The sequence below is a fragment of the Carcharodon carcharias genome, chromosome 15, assembly GCF_017639515.1.
Source record: "Carcharodon carcharias isolate sCarCar2 chromosome 15, sCarCar2.pri, whole genome shotgun sequence".
Lineage (NCBI taxonomy): Eukaryota > Metazoa > Chordata > Chondrichthyes > Lamniformes > Lamnidae > Carcharodon > Carcharodon carcharias.
Window position 1 is genome coordinate 26,326,088 of NC_054481.1, and position 23,913 is coordinate 26,350,000.

Sequence of the window (23,913 nt, forward strand, 5' to 3'; positions counted from 1 at the left end):
AAATAGCATTAAACCAATAGGACCCAAGTTGTTAATGATGTAAAATGCCATAAGGCTCTGATTCCAGAGATATGCTTTTACAGTACTGTCAATGCCAATCCAGATTTGTAACTAATGTAGCGAATGCAAAGTGTCTTTACAATTTATGTACTTTTAAACTAATTGACTTGGAATAGAACAGCTAAATGGAAGCTTTTTACATGCAGTGTTTTAAATCAGGCCTTTTCTTTCCAGGTTCCCTCACAAGAGACTGGGCAACTGCCAGATCCCTTTAATGATATTGCAGTAGGAGGATGGGAAATCACCGATGAGCCTTTAGGGCATCTTTCAGTCTGGGCAGTTACAGTACAAGGAAAGGTACAATAAATTCAGAACTGTAAAGAGGCACTGTCATGGATATCCTTTTGGCAAAATTCTCAGTGTATAAACATAGCCTGAAGTTGCCATGTATTTTCCATGCAAATATCAGCATGACCTGGGCGGAACCAACTGAAATAGTGCAAAAGATTCCGGAGTTTAAAACACAAGTGAGCTACACTCATAACCAACATTCCCTTTTAAATTCCGTAGTTGTGCATGGCTGTTTTTTTCAGCACAGTACCTTTAAATTTTTTGCACAGCTGTACACATGTTATTTATCACCAAAGAAGGCCTGCGATGTACCTTCTAGACTGTTATTCAACCATGCACCCACACAGCTTTAGGACAACATTGCCCATAGGCACCAACACTTGCCACCATTTAGGCTGGTTCAATAGTAAATTTGCCCATGCCCATAAAACTGGCCATGCCCCGGGTTTTTAGCTGGAAAATATCCGTGAAAGCAACATAACCAAACTGGATCTTACCTATGCATGTTCATTTCCATCAGGAGTGACTGGCTAGTAATCAAGAGTGTGAATCTCTTCCCTAGCCCTCTGCAATACATCCCTCCACAGGCTCTGTGACATTGAAGGCAGTGTTCCTACCCCGATGTTAAGACTAACTCCACATAAGCCATGGACCAAACTTCTGGCCTTTTCCTATCACAATCTTTTTAGAAAGATCTGTATGTTTTTCTTCACAAAGTTGGTGTTAAGTGCTGCAATTAAACATTGCAGCCAGAAAATTCTTAAGACATTTTTATGGCACATAGGTCCTTTAAAGGACATGTTTTGTGCTAGAAAATATAAGTAGCTCTTACGTTTAATTGGTGCATAATTTAGCATTTGGTTTCTTTCAGGTGTTTTATAGAGAAAATATAAATGATCAGAATCCTGAGGGTTCATCGTGGACTGAAATACAGACTCCTGGGGAAGTAGTTCAGATCACCTGTGGACCAAATGACCTTTTGTGTGCTGTGTTATGGGAAGGTCAGCTAATTGTGAGGGAAGGAGTAAACAGAGAGAACCCGAAAGGTACAGAGTTTCAATTGTGATTCAGCATGAATGACCTCCCATGATTAATGTTAATATATTGAAGTAGGACGTCAAAATTAAGATCCTCGCTGAATTGATAGACCATGAAATCTCTATACATTAGAATTGCATAGAGTGTACAGTGCAGAAACAGGTCATTCGGCCCAGTGGTCATTTGTGTGCTCATGTTTAAATTCCTTGTACTCTGCGCCTTGTGAATCAGGAACAATAAGTTGCCTTTTGTATTTAAAAATAACTCAATTGACATTGTTGTTATCTGTGCTCGCGTTTATACTGTACGAGCCTCCCCTCACCCTGCTTCAGTTCATCCTATCAACATAACCTTCATTCCTTTCTCACTCATGTACTTATCTAGCTTCCCCTCAAATGTATCTATGCTATTCACCTCATGTATTCCATGTGGTGGAGAGTTCCACGTTCTAACTACTCACTTGATAAAGAAGTTAACAACACTGCTAACAAATTTATTTCTTATCAAGTATAATGATGTTTGAAGCTGTAAAGGCCCCTGAAGACTATGTCCATGTAATTCCGGAAGTGCCAACATTCTTGTCATCATGGGCCATTTAGTTCCACACCATGGAACATCACATGACACATATGAACTTTGTATCTATGCTTCCATTCACATACATAATGCAGCAGTTAATACTAATGCATCTTCACATGATTTAGGATTTATCAACAAATGAAGTAACAACACTAAGAACAGCTCTTTGCAAACTCCAGGCCCACAAAAATTCAAAAAGGACAAAAAACACAGGTCCTGATTTTAACTGCCCCCCCCACTAAGCAGAAACTGAGGGTGGGAGTGGGGATAGTTGGTTCTAGGGTGTGAGTTAATACCCCCACTGATACTACAAGATCCTGTCCCCACAGCACCATCTCTCAGCCTTCCTCCTCCACCTCCACCAATTGTAGACTCAAACTTTTAAATGCCACTCTTACTTGCCAGACATCATCCCGAGGGCCCCCATTGCAGCCTCCTGCTGCTCAATTGCACTCTGACACATCAGCCAGACTGTCAATCTGGTCAGTTGTCAGACTGGAAACTGCAGTATGTTATTTAACCAAGGGCCTTGCATTAAGATTGGCAGAGCCTCCATAACCCTAGCCTTGCCAGGTTTTTTGTCCCATTACATCCTCCCCCACCCTCCTGTTGCTATTGGAGCCATGGTTTCAGTTTTTTGACTTTGGAAGAAATGGGATTGTACCCATGGCCCGAGCCATAAACTGTGCTAACTTTTGAGATAAAGGGTCCACCCCCTCATTTGATTGTGTTATAGAGAAAAGAATGACTTACCCAAAGAAGTTGGCTAGAGATGGTAAAATCTGATGAAGCAGCAGCTCTTAAAAGGCTGCAGCTTGACTACAAAGGGAAACTATGTGGTAACTGAAATTTTGCCTGTTTATTCATAATAGCATCAAGGATATACTATAATGACATTCCCTTTGACTCAGGAGATATTGGAGAGACCATATAAGTGTGGCTGAAGGTGACACACTGGTAGAAGATGATGAGGAACGGTCACCAATTGAGCCAGTTCATGCAATCAGTCACCTCTCTCATACCTGGTAGCAAGTCAGGAAGTCAGGTTTTGGCTGTCATAGTGAATGAACTTTGCAGAGGTTCCACAGGAAGATGGGTCTACAGCTCAGGACTACAGTTCAACTGTTGGTCTTGTTGATGATAGCCAGATCAAATCAGTGAAATCATGAGAAAATCTGGACAACTGGAGTTAACTGAAAAGGCCAGAGCGCCTCTGTTCAATGTGGCATGTTATGGCATCTCTGTTTATATTTTTTCAAACTTAACTTTCCCAAAACCTTTCTGCATGGGCACAGTCCTGCCTTCTAGTATGTTTATTCATAAATTGAAATGCTGCATGTTAATCAAATAACAGCCCCACAACACTGTGCAGTTCTGTTCTGAAAGCCTTGCCATGAATGCTATAAGTATGTTTTCTGTTACTTGGTCCATAGGGAATTCTTGGAAGATTGTTGAACCACCAAGCTCTGAAAATGGTCTTGTTCAGGCCTCAGTGGGCGTTAATGTGCTATGGGCTATCACACGGGACAGAAGAGTAAGTACACACTGTAGATGTTTTAAACCAAATATAGTAAATAACATATGCATTAGATTGGAGTTCCTCAGCTGAGATCGGGGAACAAAACACACCAGAGACTTGAATTCGGGACCTTTGTGACCTGCATGGTCAGTGCTGTAACTACATGGTGCATTTATACAGTGAGCTATCAGTAAGGTTGGGGGAATGGGGTTGGTAGGTGGCAGCGAGGATTAGCTGTGGACTTCCAGGGACAATTCCAAAGTATATTTGCTTTCTAAAAGCAATCAATATTCTTAAATAGTGCAGAAACCTGTCCTACCATTTGCATACATGCATCTCTTATCATCTTGACATGGAATGGCTAAGGAGACAAATAGAAAAAGACTTGCATTTATAATTTTTTCTTAGGCTGTCTTATGGGACCAAGGATGACTTACTTACACGCTTGGGTTATGGGTCCTGAGGTGACAATAAAGTCCAATGCTGGATCTGCACACTCTGCCACAGGTGGGGCAGGTAGTGTTTGATGAGGCAAGTAGATGAGTTGCTCGGATTTTGGGACACTCCTCCTGCTGATTGCGCTTGGTCCGCACCTGGCCCTGTCGGAGACATTTGAAATGGTTGGCACTTTTGCAGATACTTCTTTTCCACTTTGGGCAGTCTCAAGCAAGAGATTCCCACAAATTGTTGGGGAAGTTGTATTTTTTCAGAGAGTCTTTGAGTACATCCCTGAAATGTTTCCGCTGCCCTCCTGGTAACCACTTGCTGTGACAAAGCTTGGAATAGAGAGCTTGTTTTGGGAGTCTTGTGTCAGGCATGCAGGTAATTTGGTCCACCCAATGAGCTGATTAACCATAACCAGTGCCTCGATACTAGGGATGTTGGCCTGAGAGAGGTCACTGATATTGGAGTGCCTATCCTGCCATTGAATTTGCAGGATTTTGTGGAGGCATTGCTGGTGATATTTTCTGGGGATTTAAGATGCCTGCTGTATATTGTCCATGTCTCTGACACATACAGGAGGGCAGGTAGCACTGCAGCCCTGTAGACCATGAACTTGGTGCTGGGTTTATAGCACCTTTCATGACATTCACAGCTGATGATGTAGTCACTGTTGTTATGTAGAAAATGCAGCAGCTAATTTGTGAAAAGCAAGCTCCAAGAAACAGCATTGAGTTAATGATCAGATCATCTGTTTTAATGATTTTGGTGGAGGAATAACTGTTAACCACGACGCAGGGCAGAACTCCACTGCTTTTCTTTGAAATAGTGCAGTGGAATCTTCTACATCCACCTGAGGGAGTAGGTGGAGCCTCAGTTTAACATCTCATCAGAAAGACAGCATCTCTGACAGTGCAACGTTCCACAGTATTGCGCTGGGAGTGTCAGCCTTGATTTTGTGCCCAGAGGTGACTTAGGAGTGAGTGTGCTGCCACTAAGCTATGGTTGACACTTTAAGAAAAGTAGTAAAAGCATTTGTTATACATATTTGCCTCAAAAATTGGGTTTGCGTTTGTTCTCTCCATGTTGCTTTGCTGCTATGGAGACTGGTGATCAGTGCGCTCCATACTTTCTGGACTATGCAAGAATGGATTGTATGAGCCCCAGATATTGCACCTGCTGATTCCATCACGTCGTTTAACCATGTCCTTCAATGCCTTCTGGGGATAATAGTTGTCATAATAGGGGTGCAGTGAAAATAGTGCTTATGTTACTGGACTAATAATCCAGAAGCCTGGACTACTGATGCAAAGACATGAGTTTCAATCCTACTAAGGCAGCTGAAGGAATGGCCACCAATTAATTAAATAAAATCTGGGGTAAAAGGCTAGTATCATTAATAGTTACGAGATTGCTGTACAAAACTATCAGCTTCATACAAACACATGAACAAACAAAATAGGAGCAGAATTAGGCCTCTCAGCCCATCAAGCCTCCTCTGGCATTCAATAAGATCATGGCTGATCTGCTTGTGTTTCGAGTTCTACATTCCCATCTAGCCCTGATAACCTTTGATTCCCTTGCCCAACAAGAATCAGTCTACCTCTGCCTTAAAAATATTCAGTGACCCCGTTTCCACTGTCTTTTAAGGCAGAAAGTTCCAAAGTCTCTCAACCTTCTGAGAGGAAAAAAAATTCTCTTCATCTCTGTCCTATAAGGGTGACCCCTAATTTTAAAACATTGCCCCCTAGTTCTGGACTCAACCAGAAGAGGAAACATCCTTTCCACATCCACCTTGTCAAGACCATTCAGAATTTTATATACTTCAATCAAGTCAACCCCCACTCTTCTAAACTCCAGTGGAAATAAGCCCAGCCTGTCCAACCTATCCTAATAAGACAACCCGCTCATTCCAGATATCGATCTAGTAAACTTCCTCTAAACTGCCTTCAACACATTTACATCCTTCCTTAAATAAGGAGACCAAAACTGCACACGGTATTCAAGATGCGGTGTCACCAATGCCCTGTATAACTGAAGCATAACATCCTTACTTTTATAGAAAATGCTTAAAAAACTCAGCAGGCCTAACAGCATCTGTGGAGAGAAAAAAAACAGAGTTAATGTTTCAAGTGTGTATGACTCTTCTTCAGAGCTGAAGAGAAGTAAAAAATGTGATGAAATTTATACTGTTTAAGTGGGGTGGAGCAGGGGAAGCTGGATAGAAGACCAGTAATGGTGGAGGGAAAGGAGAGATTGCCAGAGATGTCATGGACCAAAGGACAAAGCGGCGTTAATGATAGTGGTACTGGCTAAAGGAGATGCTGATGGTGGCATTAAGGTCAAAAAGCAGAATAGCAGGATAAGGGTATTCTGGAAAGAACAACATGAACAAGTGACAGATGGCCCTTGTGAGGTGGAGTGGAGGGAGGGGACAGTGGTGAGGAAAAAAGATTGAAAATAGGATAAAAGCTGGGGATAAAACATGAATAAAAATGAAAATAAATAAAAATTAAAATAAGTGGTCAAAAAATAAGAAAAAATGAAAATGACTATTGAGAAAAGTGATAAAAAAAAGTGGGGTGGGGGGGGGGTAGGATGGAGGAGAGAGTTCATGGTCTGTTGTTGTTGAACTCAATGTTAAGTCCGGAAGGTTGTAAAGTGCCTAATCAGAAGATGAGGTGCTGTCCCTCCAGTTTGCGCTGGACTTCACTGGAACATTGCAGAAGGCCAAGGATGGACATGTGGGCATGCTTATTTTTATTTTTATTTATTTTCATTTTTATTCATTGTTTTATCCCCACCTTTTATCCTACTTTCAATCTTTTTTCCACCACTGTCCCCTCCCCACACCCCACTCCAACAAGGGCCATCTGTCACTTGTTCATGTTGTTCTTTCCAGAGCTTACCCTTGCCCTGCTATTCTCACATTCTGCTTTCTGACCTTAATACTACCATCAGCACCTCCTTTAGCCAGTACCACTATCGTTAAAACCCCTTTGTCCTTTTGTCCATGATATCTCTGGCAATCCCTCCTTTCCCTCCACCTCTTTATTTTTTCTCTCCACAGATGCTGTTAGAACTGCTGAGTTTCTCCAGCGTTTTCTGTTTTTGTTTCAGATTTCCAGGATCCGCAGTATTTTGCTTTTATCCTTACTTTTATATTCAATACTCTTGTAATAAAGGATAGCATTCCATTAGCCTTCTTGATTACATGCTGGACCTGCTAACTTTTTATGACTCATGCATGAGAACATCTGTACCTCAGAATTCTATAGTTGTTCTCTGTTTAAGTAATACTCTGCTTTTTTCATTCTTCCTGCCAAAATGAACAACTTCACGTTTTCCCACACTATATGCCATCTGCCAGATTTTGCCCACTCACTCAACTTATCTATATGCTTCTACAAATTCCATATGTCTTCTTCACAACAAACTTTCCAACTATTCTTGTGTCATCTGCAATTTTAGCGACCATGCCTTCGCTCCCCTCATCTAAGTCATTGATGTAAATTGTAAAAGGTTGAGGCCCAGCGCAGACCCCTGCAGAACTCCACTAGTCACATCGTGCCAACAGACAAGACACATTTATGCATATTCTTGGGCTTTCTGCCAGCCAGCTAATATTCTATCCATGCTAATATGTTACCTTCTACACCATGAGCATTTATTTTCCACAGTGACCTTTGATGTGGCACCTTATCAAATACCTCCTGGAAATCCAAATCCAGTACCTCTACAAGCTCCCCTTCATCCTCAGCACATGTTCAAGAACTCTAATAAATTGGTTAACATGATTTTTCTTTCACAAAACCATGCTGACTCTTCCCAATTACTTTGTGTTTTGTAAGTGCCCAGCTATAATCTCTTTAATGATCAACTAACACCTTTCCCACGACAGATGTCAAGCTAATTGGCCTATAGCTTCCTGTTTCCTGCCTGCTTCCCTTCTTGAACAAAGGGGTTATATTTGCTGCTTTCCTGTCTGATGGAACCTTTCCAGAATCTAGGGAATTTTAGAAAATTAACACCAATGCATCTACTGCCTCATCAGCCATCTCGGACCCTCAGGATGAAGCCCATCTGGATCCGGAGATTTGTCAGCCGCAGGTCCATCAGTTTTCTTAGTTCCTCTTCCCTAGTGATTGTAATTTTACCAAGTTCCTCGCCCCCTCCACCTCCAGTTTTTTTATATCCTCTATAGTGAAGACAGAAGCAAAATATTTGTTTATTTCATCTGCCATTTCCTTATTATCTTCCATTAACTCCCCATTCTCACTCTTTAGAGGACCAAAACTCACTTTATCTACTCTTTTCCTGTTTAAATACTTGCAGAAACTCTTGCTATCCACTTCTACATTTCTAGCTAGCTTTCTCTCATATTCTACATACTAATATATGAACAAGAAGCAGGAGTTGGCCATTGAGCCCCTCGAACCCGCTCCGCCATTTAATAGGATCATGGCTGATCTGATTGTTACCTGAAATCTGCATCCCGCCGACCCCTGATAACCTATCACCCCCTTGCTTACCAAGAATCTATCCACCTCTGCCTTAAAAATATTCAAAGACTCTGCTTCCATCACCTTTTCAGGAAGTAAGTTCCAAAGACTGATGACCCTCTGAGAGAAAAAATTTCGCCTCATCTCTGTTTTAAATGGGCGACCCCATATTTTTAAACAGTGACATCTAGTTCTAGATTTTTCCAAAGAGGAAACATCCTCTCCACATCCACCCTGTCAAGACCCCTCAGGATCTTATATGTTTCAATCAAGCCATCTCTTACTCTTCTAACCTCCAGCAAGCCTAGTCTGTTCAACTTTTCCTTGTAAGACAACCCGCCCATTCCAGGCATTAGTCTGGTAAACCTTCTGAGAACTGCTTCCAGTGCATTTGTATCCTCCCTTAAATAAGGTGACCAAAATTGTACACAGCACTCCAAATGTGATCTTATTAATGTCCTGTACAACTGAAGCATAACCTCCCTATTTTTATATTAAATTCTCCTCGCAATAAATGATAATTCTATTAGCTTTCCTAATTACTTGCTGTCCGTGCATACTACTCTTTTATGATTCATGCACTAGGACACCCAGATCTCCATGCACCTCAGAGCCCTGCAGTCTCTCACCATTTAGATAATATGCTTCTCTTTTATTCTTCCTGCCAAAATGGACCATTTCGCATTTTCCCACATTATACTCCATTTGCCAGATCTTTGCCCACTCACTTAACCTATCTATCTTTTTGTAGTCTCCTTATGTACCCTTCACAACTTACTTTCCTACCTATCTTTGTGTCATCAGCAAATTTGGAAACCGTCCCTTCATCCAAGTCATTTATATAAATTGTAAACAGTTGAGGTCCCACACTGGTCCCTGCGCACACCACTCATTCATCTTGCCATTCTGAAAAGGACCCATTTATGCCTACTCTCTGCTCCCTCCTTGTCTTTCTCCTGATTAAACTTTTAGTTATTCTCTGCCATTCTTTATATTCTGACCAATTATCTAATCTTTGCACAGTTATATGCCTTTTCCTTAAGTTTGATGCTTTTCCTAAATTCTTTAGTTAACCACGGATGGCCGGTTCTCCCTTTAGCATTTTTCTAAATTAGTAGGAATATGCTTATTCCGAGTATTCTGAAATATCCCCTTAAATGACTGCCACTGCTTCTCTGTTGATCTATCTCATAGCCTAGTATTCCAGTTAGGTTCAGCTAGCTCAGTTTTTATGCCCACATAGTTTCCCTTATTTAAGTTTAAAATACTAGCCTTAGACCCGCTCTTCTCCCTTTCAAACTGGATGTAAAATTCAATGATATTGCGGTCGCTGCTACCTAGGGGTTTCTTTACCATGATGTCATAAATTAATCCTATCACGTTAGACAATATCAAGTCTAATATACCCTGCTCTCTGGCTGGTTCCAGAATGTGCTGTTCTAAGAAACTATCTTGAAAGCATTCTATGAATTCATCATCCAGGCTACTACTGCCATTCTGATTTTTCCAGTTTATATGTAGATTGAAGTCACCCATGATTTTGCTGTCCCTTTATTACAAGTACAAATATTTCTTGTTGTATACTTTGTCCTATATTGTGGTTACTGTTAGTTACTGTAGAGCACTCGCACTAGTGATTTCTTTCCCCTACTATTCCTCATCTCCACTCAAACCAATTCTACATCCTGATCTTCTGAACCAAGATCATCTCTAACTATTGTACAAATGCTGTTTCCTATTCTTCTTGAATGTTATATACCCCGCACTATTCGGGACCCAATCCTTGTCATCCTGCAGCCAAGTCTCCATTATGGCTATCAGATCATATTTATTTACTTCAATATGCATTTTCAACTCATTTACTTTGTTATGAATGCTCTGCGCATTCAGATATGGAGTCTTTACCTTTGTCTTTTTGTTATCTTTGTAACATCTATTCTTGATTCTTGGTGCATTCTTAGGTTTTTACTCTCTGTCCTTTCCTGCCATTCTCAGACCCTCATTTCCCATATTACTGTTTTCCTCTCTTACCTTGTCTCTATTCTTTGATATAACACATTTCTATATTTGATCCATTGACCCCCCAGTATTTAGTTTAGAGCCCTCTCTATTCCCTAGTTATGTGGTTTGCAAGAACACCGATCCCAGCATGGTTCATGTGTAGACCGTCCCAACGGTATAGCCCCCCACTTTCCCCAGTACTGGTGCCAGTATCTCACAAACTGGAATACACTTCTCCCACACCAGTCTTTGAACCACGATTTCATTTCTCTAGTTTTATGGATCCTATGCCAATTTGCGGATGACTCAGGTAATAATCTAGAAATTATAACCTTTGAGGTTCTACATTTGAATTTAGTACCTAGTTCCTCATATTCTCTAGGCAGAACCTCTTTTCTAGTTCTACCTCTGCAGTTGGTACCCACATGGACCACGACAACTGGATCCTCCCCCCTCCCACAGCAAGTTCCTCTCCAACCCAGAGCAGATATCCCGAACTCTGGCACCGGGCAGGCAACACAGCCATCTGGACTCTCACTCTTTGCTGCAGAGAACAGTGTAAATCCCCCTCACTATACTGTCCCTTACTACCATTACCTTCCTTTTTGCTTCCTTCACTCGAATGGCTTCTTGGTGCCATGGTCAGTTTGCTCATCCACCCTGCAGCTCCCGCTCTCATGCAAACAAGCTGAGAGAAGCTCAAGCCTATTGGACAATTGCAGAAGCTCAGACTCCTACACTCCTGCCCTCTGGGTCCTCTTATCTGCCTCACTCGCAGTCACACCTTCTCGTCCCTGACCACTGACCAATCAAAAGACCCTATCCTAAGTGGTGTGACTGCCTCCTGTTACAAAGCATCCAGGTAACTTTCCCCCTCCCTGATCTGCAGCATAGTCTCCAGCTCCATGACTCTGAGCCAGTGTTCCTCGAGCCGCAAACACTTACTGCATATGTGTTTGCCCTGGATCACAGTGTTTTCTAGTAGCTCCCACATGCTCTAGCCTTGACCTATCACCTGCTCTGCCATCCTTAATGTGTTTTAAACAATTACTTAATTATATTATTCACTTATTTATGTTGCTTTTTATATATTGTATGAACTTTACCACCAATTTTTGTACTAATTTAAACCTTAGGGATAGAATAGAACTTAACCATCTACCACTTACTCACCAAACAGCTAGCTCCTTTCCCTATAGCAGAGTAAGAACCAATTCCTACAGGGTGAGAAATATAGAAAAAAAAATGAACCCTATCCTTCCCTCCCTTCACTGAACTCCCCCACTCACCAAACTCCAATTTGGTTTCCTCAGCTGCACTCTATTTGCTTCACTTCTCCTTTAGGGAAGGAAATCTGCCTATATGTAACTCCAGACCTGCAGCAATGTGGTTGACTCTTAACTACCCTATGAAATGCCCTAGCAAGCCTGTATTCAAGAAGGGAGTTTACCACCACCTTGTCAAGGGTAATTAAGGATGGGCAATAAATGTGGACTTTACCAGTGACATTCACATCTCATTGATTAATTAAAACAAAAAACTTTACCAGAAAGTAACAATGCTCAATAATCTCCTTCTGCTTCTGGAATAATACAACTGGTGTGTTCTCATTTTATTTAATCTGTTCTCTGCCAATTTATGGGCCCTCTTGTGAGTCAGCCTTCATGACCCGTTTACAAAATGTATTGGTAACATCATAATTTATGTGCTCCCCCAATATGTCATCCATCCTCAGCATTCACTTCCATATAAAATTGTTCATTGTACCTGATATTTAAACACTCTGCTTCTTAAAATCTGCTTGATTTTGTGGATGTATGGAGACTCATAAATATTGGGAAGACCAACTTCTTTGTCTCAGATCACTGCCACAAACTCTCTTCCCTTGCCGCCAACTCCATCCCACTCCCTGGTTAAGAAACACCTTGATTTTACCATTTTCATCTTTGTCTTCCAGTCCCTCCACGGCTATGCCTTATCCATCTCTATAAGATCTAGGCATACAATGCTCCAATATATCTGCAATTCTGGCCTCTTGTCCATCCCCCATTTTAATCTCACCACTGTCGGTGGCCATACTTCCAGTTACCTAGCCCCAAGCTCTAGAATTCCTTCTTATTCCTCTCGACCTCTGTACCTCCCTCTCCTCCTTTAAGATGTTAGTTAAAACCTACTTCTTTGACCAAGCTTTCTGTCATGTACCCTAACATCTCTTTAGGTGGCTTGGTGTCAAATTTTATTTGATAGCACTCATAGAAACACAGAAAATAGGAGTAGGTATTCGGCCCTTCAAGCCTGCTCCACCATTCAATATAATCATGGCTGATCCTCTCTCTGAACACTGTACTCCCGCGCTCTCCCCATACACCTTGATGCATTTAGAGTCCAGAAATCTGACCTTCCTTCTTAACTATATTCAGTGACTTGACATCCGCAGCTTTCTGTGGTAGAGAATTCCATAGGCTCACCACCCTCTGAGGGAAGGAGTTTCTCCTCATCTCAGTCTTAAATGGTCTAGCCCATATCCTGAGACTGTAACCCCTTGTTCTAGACCCCTCAGCCAAAGGAAATATCATCCCTGCATCCAGTCTGTCCAGCCCTGCCAGAATTTTATATGTTTCAATGAGATTTCCCCTCATTCTTCCAAACTCCAGTGAATACAAGCCTAGTCAGCCCAATCTTTCCTCATATGACAATCCTGCCATCTCAGGAATCAGTCTGGTGAACCTTTGTTGCTCTCTCTCTATCGCAAGAATATCCTTTCTTGGGTAAGGAGACCAAAACTGCACACAATACTCCAGGTTTGGTCTCACCAAGGCCCTGTACAGCTGCAGTAAGACATCCTTGCTCCTGTACTCAAGTCCTCTCACAATGAAGGCCAACATATCATTTGCCTTCTTAACTGCTTGCTGCACCTGCATGCTTGCTTTCAGTGATTGGTGTACAAGGACACCCACGTCCCTTTGTACATCAACATTTCCTAATCTATCACCATTTAAGTAATACTCTGCCATTCTGTTTTTCCTACCAAACTTATCCACATTATACTGCATCTGCCATGTGTTTGCCCACTCACTCAACCTGTCTAAATTGTCTTGAAGCCTCTAAACACCCTCCTCATCGCTCACATGACCACCAATTTTTGTGTCATCAGCAAACTTGGAAATATTACATTTGCTCCATTGATATATCTTGTGAATAGCTGGGGCTCAAGCACTGATCCCTGTGGTACCCCACTAGTCACCACCTGCCACTCCAAAAAAGACCCATTTATTCCTACTCTGTTTCCTGTCTGCTAATCAATTCTCAATTAGTGCCAATATATTACCCCCAATCCCATTTGCTTTAATTTTACACACTGATCTCTTATGCGGGACTTTATCAAAAGCTTTCTGGAAATCCAAATACACTACATCCACTGGCTCTCCCTTATCTATTCTGTTAGTTACATCCTCAAAAAGCTCCAGTAGGTTTGTCAAACATGATTTCCCTTTCATAAATCCATGTTGACTTTGTCTAATCCTGTTTATATTTTCTACATGTTCTGTTATCACATCCTTTACAATAGACTTGAGCATTTTCCCTACTGCTGATGTTAGGCTAACTGGTCTGTAATTCGCTGCTTTCTCCCTCCCTCCTTTTTTAAATAGTGGAGTTATGTTTGCCACCTTCCAATCTGCCAGGACTGTTCCAGAATCTACAGAATTTTGGAAGATGACAACCAATGCATCCACTATTTCCATGGCCACCTCCTTTAGTACCCTGGGATGTAGATTATCGGGCCCTGGGGATTTATCAGCTTTCAGTCCCATTAACTTATCCAGCACTATTGTTTTAATAATACTAATTTCCATCAATTCCTCCTTCTCACTGGACCCTTGGTTCCTTGTGACTGTATTAAAGGCACCATATGAATATGCGTTGTTGTCAAATACCTCTTTTGAAATAGCCAGCCTTTGTGTAACTTATTTTTGCTTTGATCATCAGATGTAATGCAAATAAATAATTTTATACGTTTGCTTTATTTCCATGTTGCCCACTCCTCTAAAATCATTTTTTGGGATGCCCTCTTTCTCATTCCCATGTTCAAAACTTGTTGGATCATTTCTGAAGTACCTCTTGGAATTTCTTTTCTCTGTTGCAGTCTTGGGTGCTTTATCAGTTTCCCATGTTCTAGAACCAAACTTACCTGTCATAATAAATTAATATTGAAAAAATATGTTTTTAATAAATGATTGAGACTAATTAAAGGGAATAAATTACAAAATTGAACTATATCATGCAGTGCAGTCTTTTATATATCAAAGACCATAGGAACCCATGAATACTTTTGATCTAACCTGACTTTGATGTATCTGGTTTTCTGCTCCTAGTTTTGGCCTATTATCTTGCGATTTCAGCCATGTTCTGAGGCAGTACCCACGTTTTTATTTTGTCCCCAAGTGTCGTCCATTTCACTCTCAATGATTGTTGTAGCCTGTTTTCTAACTCACACCAAGTCCTGCTCACACATCATCCTTGCACGTGCTGATCCATTTTGACGCTTCATCTGGTGACATCTTGATTTTAAAATTTTCATCCTTGTTTTCAAATCCTTCCATGGCCTTGTCTGCTCCTTATGTCTGTAACCTCCTCCAGCCCTTCAACTCTCTAAGGTACCTGTGCTCCTCCAGTTCTAGCCTGTTGAGAAGCCTCTATTTTCATTGCCTCAATGTTGACCGTCATGCCTTAAGCGACTTAGATCTTGAGGTCTGGAATTCCCTCCCTAAGGTTCTCTACCTCTCGCTCCTCCTTTAAGACACTTATTAAAACTTACCTCTTTGGCCAAGCAACTGTCCAAATATCTCCTTACGTGGTTCAGTGCCAAATTTTGTTTGATAATGCTCCTGACTTGGCACTTTACAGCCTTGGACTTAATATTTGAGTTCAATAATTTTAGGTCATAACCCACCTCCATTTTGTTTCATGTTTTTTTTTGTTGCAGGTTCAATTTTTTCTTGATTCTTTCTTTATTCTTTCACTTTGCATTCAGACGTTATCCTACCATTCACAGCTCATCTGGACACCTTTTGTTTCTTTTCCTGTCCCGTTACCACTTCCTTTGGCTTTTGTACCATGAAACTATTTGCCATTTAATCTGTCCTGTCCTCCACCTTATCACAGATCTTGCCTTTTGTTTTTCCTGCCCCTTCCCCCTTCCACTTGCTCAAAACCTTTTACGTTACGATCTTTCTATCTTTCCTCAGTTCTGATGAAGGATCATTGACCTGAACTGTTAACTCTGTTTCTCTTCACAGATGCTGCCTGACCTGCTGAGTATTTTCAGCATTTTCTGTTTTTAATCCATGCAACCCATCATATCTGTGCTGGCTCTTTTGAAAGAGCTATCCAATTAATTCCACTCTCCAGACCTTTCCTCTGCAAATTTCTACTTTTCATCTATATATCCAATTCCCTTTTGAAAGTTACTATTGAATCTGCTTCCCACCACCCTTACAGATAATGAATTCCAAATCACAAAATAAGAAAATTCTCCCCATCCCTCCTCTGGTTATTTTGCCTTTTATCCTAAATTTGGTTATCGTTCCTCCTGCCAGGGGAAAGTTTCACTCTGTCTACTCTATCAAAACTCCTCATAAATTTGAGCACTTTATCAATATATACGTAACTTTGCAAACTGTGTTTATCTGTCACTAGGTTTGGTTTCGAAGAGGTGTCTGTTCCGAAAACCCTGTGGGAACAGGATGGATTTGTATGAATGTAGAAATGGTGATGCTGAATGTGGGATTAAATGATCAGGTATGAATAATGCTGCACATCCTTTATGACAGAGCTCTTGTTTTTTAAGACCAGTTGAATGTTGGACTTAAAGCGCTAAAATGACACAAAGCTATATTCAGCTACTTCAGAAGCAAATACATTTTAATAATGCAATTTGTTTTCACGTTTTAAACATCCCAAATTTCATTTACAGTATCATTTACTTACTTTACTTTATTCCTAAATTCTTTTAAAATTATCTTCAAAATATTTTTGATCATTCTTTTCAGTAGGAGGATTGTTGTGAGTGTTGCATAATTATATTAACTAAATTCAGCTTTGAATTTCACCTGTCAATATGTTACTGTACCCAAACACTGAGTTGCTGATTGGGTCAAAATCAAATTGGACAACAAGCTGTACTATGCATTGCTTACACCCAATTTCTTTCCCATTCTAAACCAAGGTATGGGGAATTAGGTATGAAGATCGTAATATCTACTTTCGTCACGGAGTGACACCTACTGAATATAGTGGAAAGGCTTGGAAAGTAATCGTAGTGAACAGAGAGTATGACCGAGCTTCTCATACTGGCAGTGCTACCAGTCTTGCAAGGTACAGTAACCCATCAAAAAAAAAGGATTTAGAGCATGTGCTGACTTTGTGTTTCATAATTGCCACTTAAAAATTACAAAGTAAATAATAATCACTTGTAGGAATGAACATAGGAACAGAAGGAGGCCAGTCAGACCCTCAAATATATATTCAGTTAAATAAGGGCTGATCCGTGACATAACTCTATAAACCCGCCTTGGTTCAATAACCTTATTACTGATACCCATAAAAATCTATTCACCTCGGTTTTTGAAATTTTTAATTGATCCCCAATCTCAACATCATTTTGGGGAGAGAATTGCATCTTGCCAGTACCCTTTGTGTGAAGAACTGCTTTTTGACATCATCACTGAATGATGTGACTCTAATTTTATGGTTAAGCCACCTTGTTTTGGATTCCTTCATACCAGAGGAAATATTTTCTCTCTATATTTACCTTATCAAATCCTTTAATTGCATTAAACACCCAGCTCACAATTCTGAGAAACCATCTCAAGTAAGCAATTGTAACACCACATCAGCCTGGCATGTTACCCATTGACACATGAAATATTTGTTACTAATCCCATGGTCTACTATTGTCTACATGCACGATTTTAGTACTGATAGACCCAGGCCACTATGTTTATCTCTACCCTTGTTAAGGTCGGTTAATAATCGACACAAAGAGGAGCTGTGCTTTTGATATCCTGGTCATCGATGACGATGGATTACACATCTTCCATCAATGGTCAAATATTCCATAATATTTAACTGTTCCTGTGAAGAAAACAGAAAAATCCTTTCCACGTTCATTGAGTATTCTTTGATTCTAGATAACATGTCATAGAACTTTTATAGCACAGGAGGTCATTTGACCCATTGTGCCAGTGCTGGCTCTTTTGAAAGAGCAATCCAATTAGTCTCCCACTCCCCTGTTCTTTTCCCAGAGCCCTGCAACATTTTCCTCCTTCAAGTATTTATCCAATTTCCTTTTGAAATGTACTATTGAATCTACTTCCACCACCCTATCAGGCAGTGTATTCCAGATCATATCAACTCGCTGTATAAATTAGTTTCTCCTTATCTCACTTCTGGCTCTTTTGCCAATCACCCATAAATGCTTTTAACTTTGTTTCTCCTTTCATTTTAGCGCTGGCTGTTTTTTTGGTGATGAAGTTAGATTACTGTCCCAAGCTTCCACGAGCAGCGAAGTCGATTTCCCCTCAGAAATGGACAAACTGGCAAAGAAAACTGAAAGCATTCTTGAAACAATTGGTGAGAGTGCAATTTGTCCTCATGCCAGTGGAGACGGAGACATTGCTTCCGGTCCTGCCATCGAGAAGAAATGTGCCGATGTTGAGAGTGTATTTGAGACCATCCCTTTAATGGAAGCATCTTCAGAAAAATGGACGCAGTCCGTTGCTCAACCTTGTGTTGCCCGATCTCAATATTTGACAGACCATGGGGGTGCTCTGCGGGATGGTGCTGAATTGGTCATCGCATGCTCAGACTCAAACACAATGACCTCTGATCTGGCTGAAACATCCAGTGTTTCTTCCGTAGGCACCTATCCTTTTGGAATTGAAGAGCATTACGTGTCTGATGAGCACCCACTCTGGGCCTGGCTCAGTGGAGGAGGTTGCGATGTCGGAGTTCACACCCAGCTGAACTGGTTCACCACCCAGTCAGGTAGTGAGTCACTTTTATGTTGTTCTTGTTGTCGGTACTGCTCCTGAGCACATGCAGCCAGTAATAGTGATCATGCACTTATAGGTATAATGCACCAATGGTAATTGCATCTCTCCTCAGTGACATAGTATATCCTTAATATATTTTATTCACTGAATAATGCATATGACAGTTCTCCGTCCCTCCTTCAGTTTATCATCTGCTGAAACCCTAACCCGTGCTTTTGTTGCCTCCAGGCTCAAATATTCCAGTGCTCTAGTGGCCAGCCTCCCACCTTGCACCCTCTATAAACCTGAAGTCATCTAAAATTCTGCTATCCCACATCCTAACCCACAGCAGGCCCTGTTAACCCATCACCCACTGTGTTGACTGTCCTACATTGACGCCCGGCCCAGCAACATTCTAAAAAATGGCTTTCAACTAAGCTGAAAATACAACAAAGGCGATACTGATTGAAACTAGTGGAAGGCAAATTCATGCAATGTAATGGAGGCAAAATCTCTGGAATCATTTAAGAACCAATTAGACACCATATTGGACTAGGGAACATAGCCTAAAAATTAGAGCCAGGTGTTTAGGGATTGAAGTTAAGGAACAATCTCAAAGAGTGATAGAAGTTTGGAACTCTCTTCTGCAAATGGCGGTTGATGCTGGGACAGCTGTGATTTTAAATCTGAGAATGATGGATTTTTGTTAACTGAAGGTATTAAGAGATAAGGGGCAAAAGCAAAAATGTCGAGTTAGGTCGCAGATCAGTCATGGCCTGTTTATTAAACAGTGGTACAAACTCGAGGGACTAAATGGCCAACGACTATCATTGTGTTCCTATGATGGCGATTGTAGTCTTTTTGAATGGATGAGTTAAAATGGACTAAAGATTGTTTTTATACCGATCTTCTAACCACTCTCCTAATCACTGCTGCCACCTTAATCCTAAATGTCTGGCAAAATAATGTATCCCACAAAATGAAATCTTGAAGTTCAGAAGCACAACTTTGATGATGCTCCTGGGGCAGGATTTTCGCCTTGTCGGGTGGGCGTGGCAGGCAGGCCTGGGAGTGGCCGCGAATCCTACCACCGCCCACGACCAGACCCCGACCACGATTTCATGCTGCCAGTTAAGGCCTGCGCAGTGTGCAGTGTGGCTCCGCACTGACCGGGAAGGGCTGAATGGAGGCCTGTCAGTCGCAGGGTCCAATGGCGACCAGTTCAAAAATGGCCCAGGCAGCCTCAGAAAGGCTGCTAGTGAAGGACGCCTGTCTGTCATTGTAACGACGGAATAGAGTGAGGCTGCAAATGCCAGGCGGAAGGGCAGGTCAGGTGGGCACTCAGCCTGTGCTTTTCTGATGAGTGCCTCGTAGTCCTCCTGGAGGAGGTGGCTGCCAGGAGGGACTCCCTTATCCCCAGAGGTGGGAGGACGAGGCCACCGCACCTCACCAAGAGGGCGTGGGAGTACGTGGCAGCAGCGGTGAGCAGCCAAGATGTGGTGCAGCACACATGGATGCTGGGCCGGAAGTGCTTCCATGAACTGCTGCGCTCAGGAAGAGTGAGTACCATGTTGGCATGGATCAGTGCATAGAAGTGCTAAGGTGTGGCCGTCCGTCCGTGGGCCTCAGGGGTCTAGTGCCTGTGTGCCAAATGTCAATGACGCCAGAGCTGGCCAAGGGGGTGAGCCATGGCTGCTTGGACTTAGTGCCTTGCAGCTCGAGGGCCATGACTCTGATGTGCCCTGTAAGGTGTTCCTCAGCTGGAGCTGGCCAGGCTGTAATGGCACTGCAGGTAGATAGTAGTCTAATCAATGCCCTTTCAGGAGAAGACAAGCCATAACCAAGCCAAGAGGGCACATATAGATGGAGGCCCACCCAGCCTGCTGCTGCTCTCCCGGTTCGAGCAAGATGCCCTGGAGCTGGAGAGCCAGCATGCTCCCCGTGCAACCAGGCATGGAGAGGCGGGGGTGCTAGTGCGCAGTGCATAGAGGTCAGACTTCAGATTGTGCAACTATTCTAGTGTAGTCTCTTCATTGATGGGAGCCTTGAACCTGGAGCCCCCATTGATCATTGAAAGATGATGGCACCGTGATGCAGATCTCATTGTCTCACGAGGGTGCCTGGCATGCACAGTGACAGTGTGATGACTTTAACTAATGACATGTCCTCCTTCTCCCTTTTAGGTTCGCCAGTAGGTGTCCAATCTGCAGACCCCAAAGAGCCACCCCTGACACCGGAAGACCACCGGGCGTCATTTTCACCTGTGTCACACCCGCTCTCTGAACCAGGCACCAGTGCAGATACCTGCACGTTGGTTGGCATTAGTTCGACAACTAGTATTTCGGTGCACATTGGTGAGAGCACTTCACAGTCACTTGAGGCACAGGCGGTGGCAGAGAGTGCCCAGGGTGCCCGCAGTCAGAGGACTGCAGGGGACCAGGATGATGTTGTCGAAAGCTGACGATGAGCCTCTGGAGTTGTCCATTCGGTGGCAAATGCTGGATGTCGAGATGTGTGGGAGGATCTGGCGGAGATCCATGAGGGTCTGCTCAGGTTTCCTAGCTAGGAAACCATCCATCAATGGTGTGCAGGGAGGGCCACAGCAAGCTCACATTGGCACATGAGCTGCCTGTTGTCCCTGCAGGCTCCTCTCAAGGTGCTCTGGATGATGGCAGCAGTTCCTCCACCCCTCCACCAGTGACCGTGGCACCTGATGAGGCTGCGGCTACTGGGGAGATGTCAGGCGTGGCACTGGCCCTTCCCTCCCAGTTGGGCCCAGCACAAGCTCCACTGGCCAGAGAACAACCGCCAAGGTCATCAAGGCCAAGGGTCAGCAGGCTGTCTCCATTGCCAGTGAGAGGGGAGCACCTAGACTAGCACTAGCAAGCGCAAGTTAAAGGCACCATGAGCACCAGAGGGACAGATCACAGGTGATTTTATGTTCATTTATGATTAATTTATGTATACTCGTCTGGGAATGAAGACCAGAGAAGTTTATGTAAATAGTTTGGAATTGTCAAAATGAGATAAATTTTATTTCTATCATCATGGCCTGAATATGCTTCACCTTTTTCTTTTATTGGTGCAGGGTATGCCAGTATGTAAAGCTGGACGTAAGTGGCTCCAAACTTTATTGTACAGGCAGTGAGCGTTCTTTGTGTTCAAATGAAAGGGCCCTTTCAAACAGCTGGGTTGGAGGAGGCAGCCCCGGCGTGCATTTGAAGCTGATCTTTGGTAGCCTAGTTGAAGGAGCGTTGGATCAAGGTGTCCCTGCCTCCCTGGAAGTTACCGAAGTCTGGCTCCATGCCCTCAGCTTTCTTCTCACTGTACTCATCTTCGGACTCACTACTGGAGTCATCATCTGTGGCCTGTGCAGCTGCGTCAAGATTCCCTTCCTCTAATGGGTCTCCTGTTGCCAGTGCCAGATTGTGGAGAGTGCAGCATGCAACCACGATTAGTGACACCCACTCTGAGGGGTATTGTAATGCTCCGCCTGAATGGTCCAGGCATCAGAAGCGCACATTGAGAAGACCTATGGTCCTCTCTGCCACTGCCCTTGTGGAGGCATGACTCGTATTGTAATGCTTCTCTGCCTCTGTTCTTGGGTGGTGGAGAGCCATCGAGGAGGTGGTGACATAGTGGTATTGTCACTGGACTGGTAATCCAGAGATCCAGGGGAATGTTCTGGGGACTTGGGTTCAAATCCCACCTAGGCAGATGGTGGAATTTGAATTCAATAAAAATCTGGAATTAAAAGTCTAATGATGACCATGAAACCATTGCTGGTTGTCAAATAAAAAACCCATCTGGTTCACTAATGTCCTTTAAGGAAGAAAATCTGCTGTCCTTACCTGGTCTGACTTACATGTGATTCCAGACCCACAGCAATGAACAAGGTCAATTGGGTAATAAATGCTGGCCTAGCCAGAGATGCCCACATCCTATGAACAAATATGTTAAAAAATAAGCCACCTCTTCGACAGATAGCCCTTGTCACCCAGCAGCCATCCATCCAGCCATGCTGGAGCACTGAAGAGCTTCTGCACCTGGGAGTGTCTCAGGATGTAAGCATCATGGAAGCTGCCAGGGTACCTTGCACAGACTTGCAGAATCTGCATCCTGTGGTCACACACTAACTGCATGTTCATGGAGTGGAATCCCTTCCTGTTGAGGAAGGCACCTGGCTGGCACATTGATAACCACGTGTGCATTCGATGGCACCCAGGATGTGGGAGAACCCAGCAATCACTGCAAAGCCTCTGGTTCACTCAGCCTGGCTGACCTTGTCTGTACGGTAAAGAATAAAGGTCAGGACCTGCCTGAACAGAGCTTCTGTAACCAGCTTGAGGCAACTGCGGACAGCTGATTGGGCGATTCCACACAGATCCTCCGCTGAGCCCTGGAAAGAGCCAGAGGCATAAAAGTTGAAGGCCAATGTAACCTTCAGAGCTACTAGCATGGGGCATCCACCCACACAGTCGGAGCTGACCTCAAGCCCAATCATCTGGCAAGAGGAGGCGACGGTCTCCTTTGAGAAGCGGAACATCCTTTGATTTTGCACCTCAGACATATTGAGGTAGCTGCATCGCTACCTGTAAACTGTGGCAACAGGATAGTGGCATCTTCTGCGGCCCCTCCGTCTTGGACTACCTGCTGGCCCTGCATCCGTTGTGGCTCCGCCTCTCCTCCCACCGGTCCCTCCCCTGGAAGCTGCGTAGCCTCCTCTCCCTTCTGCCCCTCTCTTCCTCCTTAGAGGAGGTAGCACCAGCAGAGACCACAATCCCCATTACCAGGGTAAAAGAAGGCTGTCTGATACCTGGAAGGGTCCACACTGTCTGAATCCTCTGGGGGCCTGGCAGACAGTAATGAGTCCTGAAATGAGGCCTGGAAATGTTAACAATGAAGCCCCAAACAGAGATGAAGCTGCCAAAAACCAATAAGCAACCAGCTGCAAACTATCTCCAAAACTGCTCACTACTCACACTGGCAATACTGCTACCCCTTTTTTATCCCACCCTTGGTGAGGTTTGTGAAAATGTCAGCTGTCCGTTTTGTCCATGCGGCAAGCAGAAAATTGCACGGGTAAGGTAAAATCACAGATAATTAGACTGTTAAGTGCCTTAAGTGGCCTGTTAATTATTGGTGGGCACCGCTCCGGCAACCACGTGCATCCACCGAGCAAAATATCGCGCAAGTGTGCAATGATGTCAGGACACTCACCCAATGTCGTCGCACACTATTTTTACTCCCGTTTGGGTCGGGCGCACACCCGTATGTGGGACAAAAGGTTCTGCCCCTGTTGTTTTAAGGAGAAAAACATTCAGTTTTACCTTACCACTGACCATAAGATGGAGGAGCAGAAGAGGGCCATTCGGCCCATCGAGTCTGCTCCGCCATTCAATGAGATCATGGCTGATCTAATAATCCTCAACTCCATTTTGCTACCTTT

At 43.1% G+C, this 23,913-nt stretch overlaps 1 protein-coding gene across 1 annotated transcript in view; it reads left to right on the forward strand.

The window, feature by feature from the left end:
- tecpr1a (tectonin beta-propeller repeat containing 1a) overlaps nucleotides 1-23,913 on the forward strand; it is an 82,038-nt gene that overhangs the window by 18,824 nt on the left and 39,301 nt on the right. The window contains exons 5-10 of the mRNA XM_041205776.1: nucleotides 235-357; nucleotides 1,223-1,397; nucleotides 3,402-3,502; nucleotides 16,129-16,230; nucleotides 16,658-16,806; nucleotides 17,939-18,477. Coding sequence (XP_041061710.1) covers nucleotides 235-357; nucleotides 1,223-1,397; nucleotides 3,402-3,502; nucleotides 16,129-16,230; nucleotides 16,658-16,806; nucleotides 17,939-18,477 — 1,189 coding nt within the window. The remainder of the gene's footprint in view (nucleotides 1-234; nucleotides 358-1,222; nucleotides 1,398-3,401; nucleotides 3,503-16,128; nucleotides 16,231-16,657; nucleotides 16,807-17,938; nucleotides 18,478-23,913) is intronic.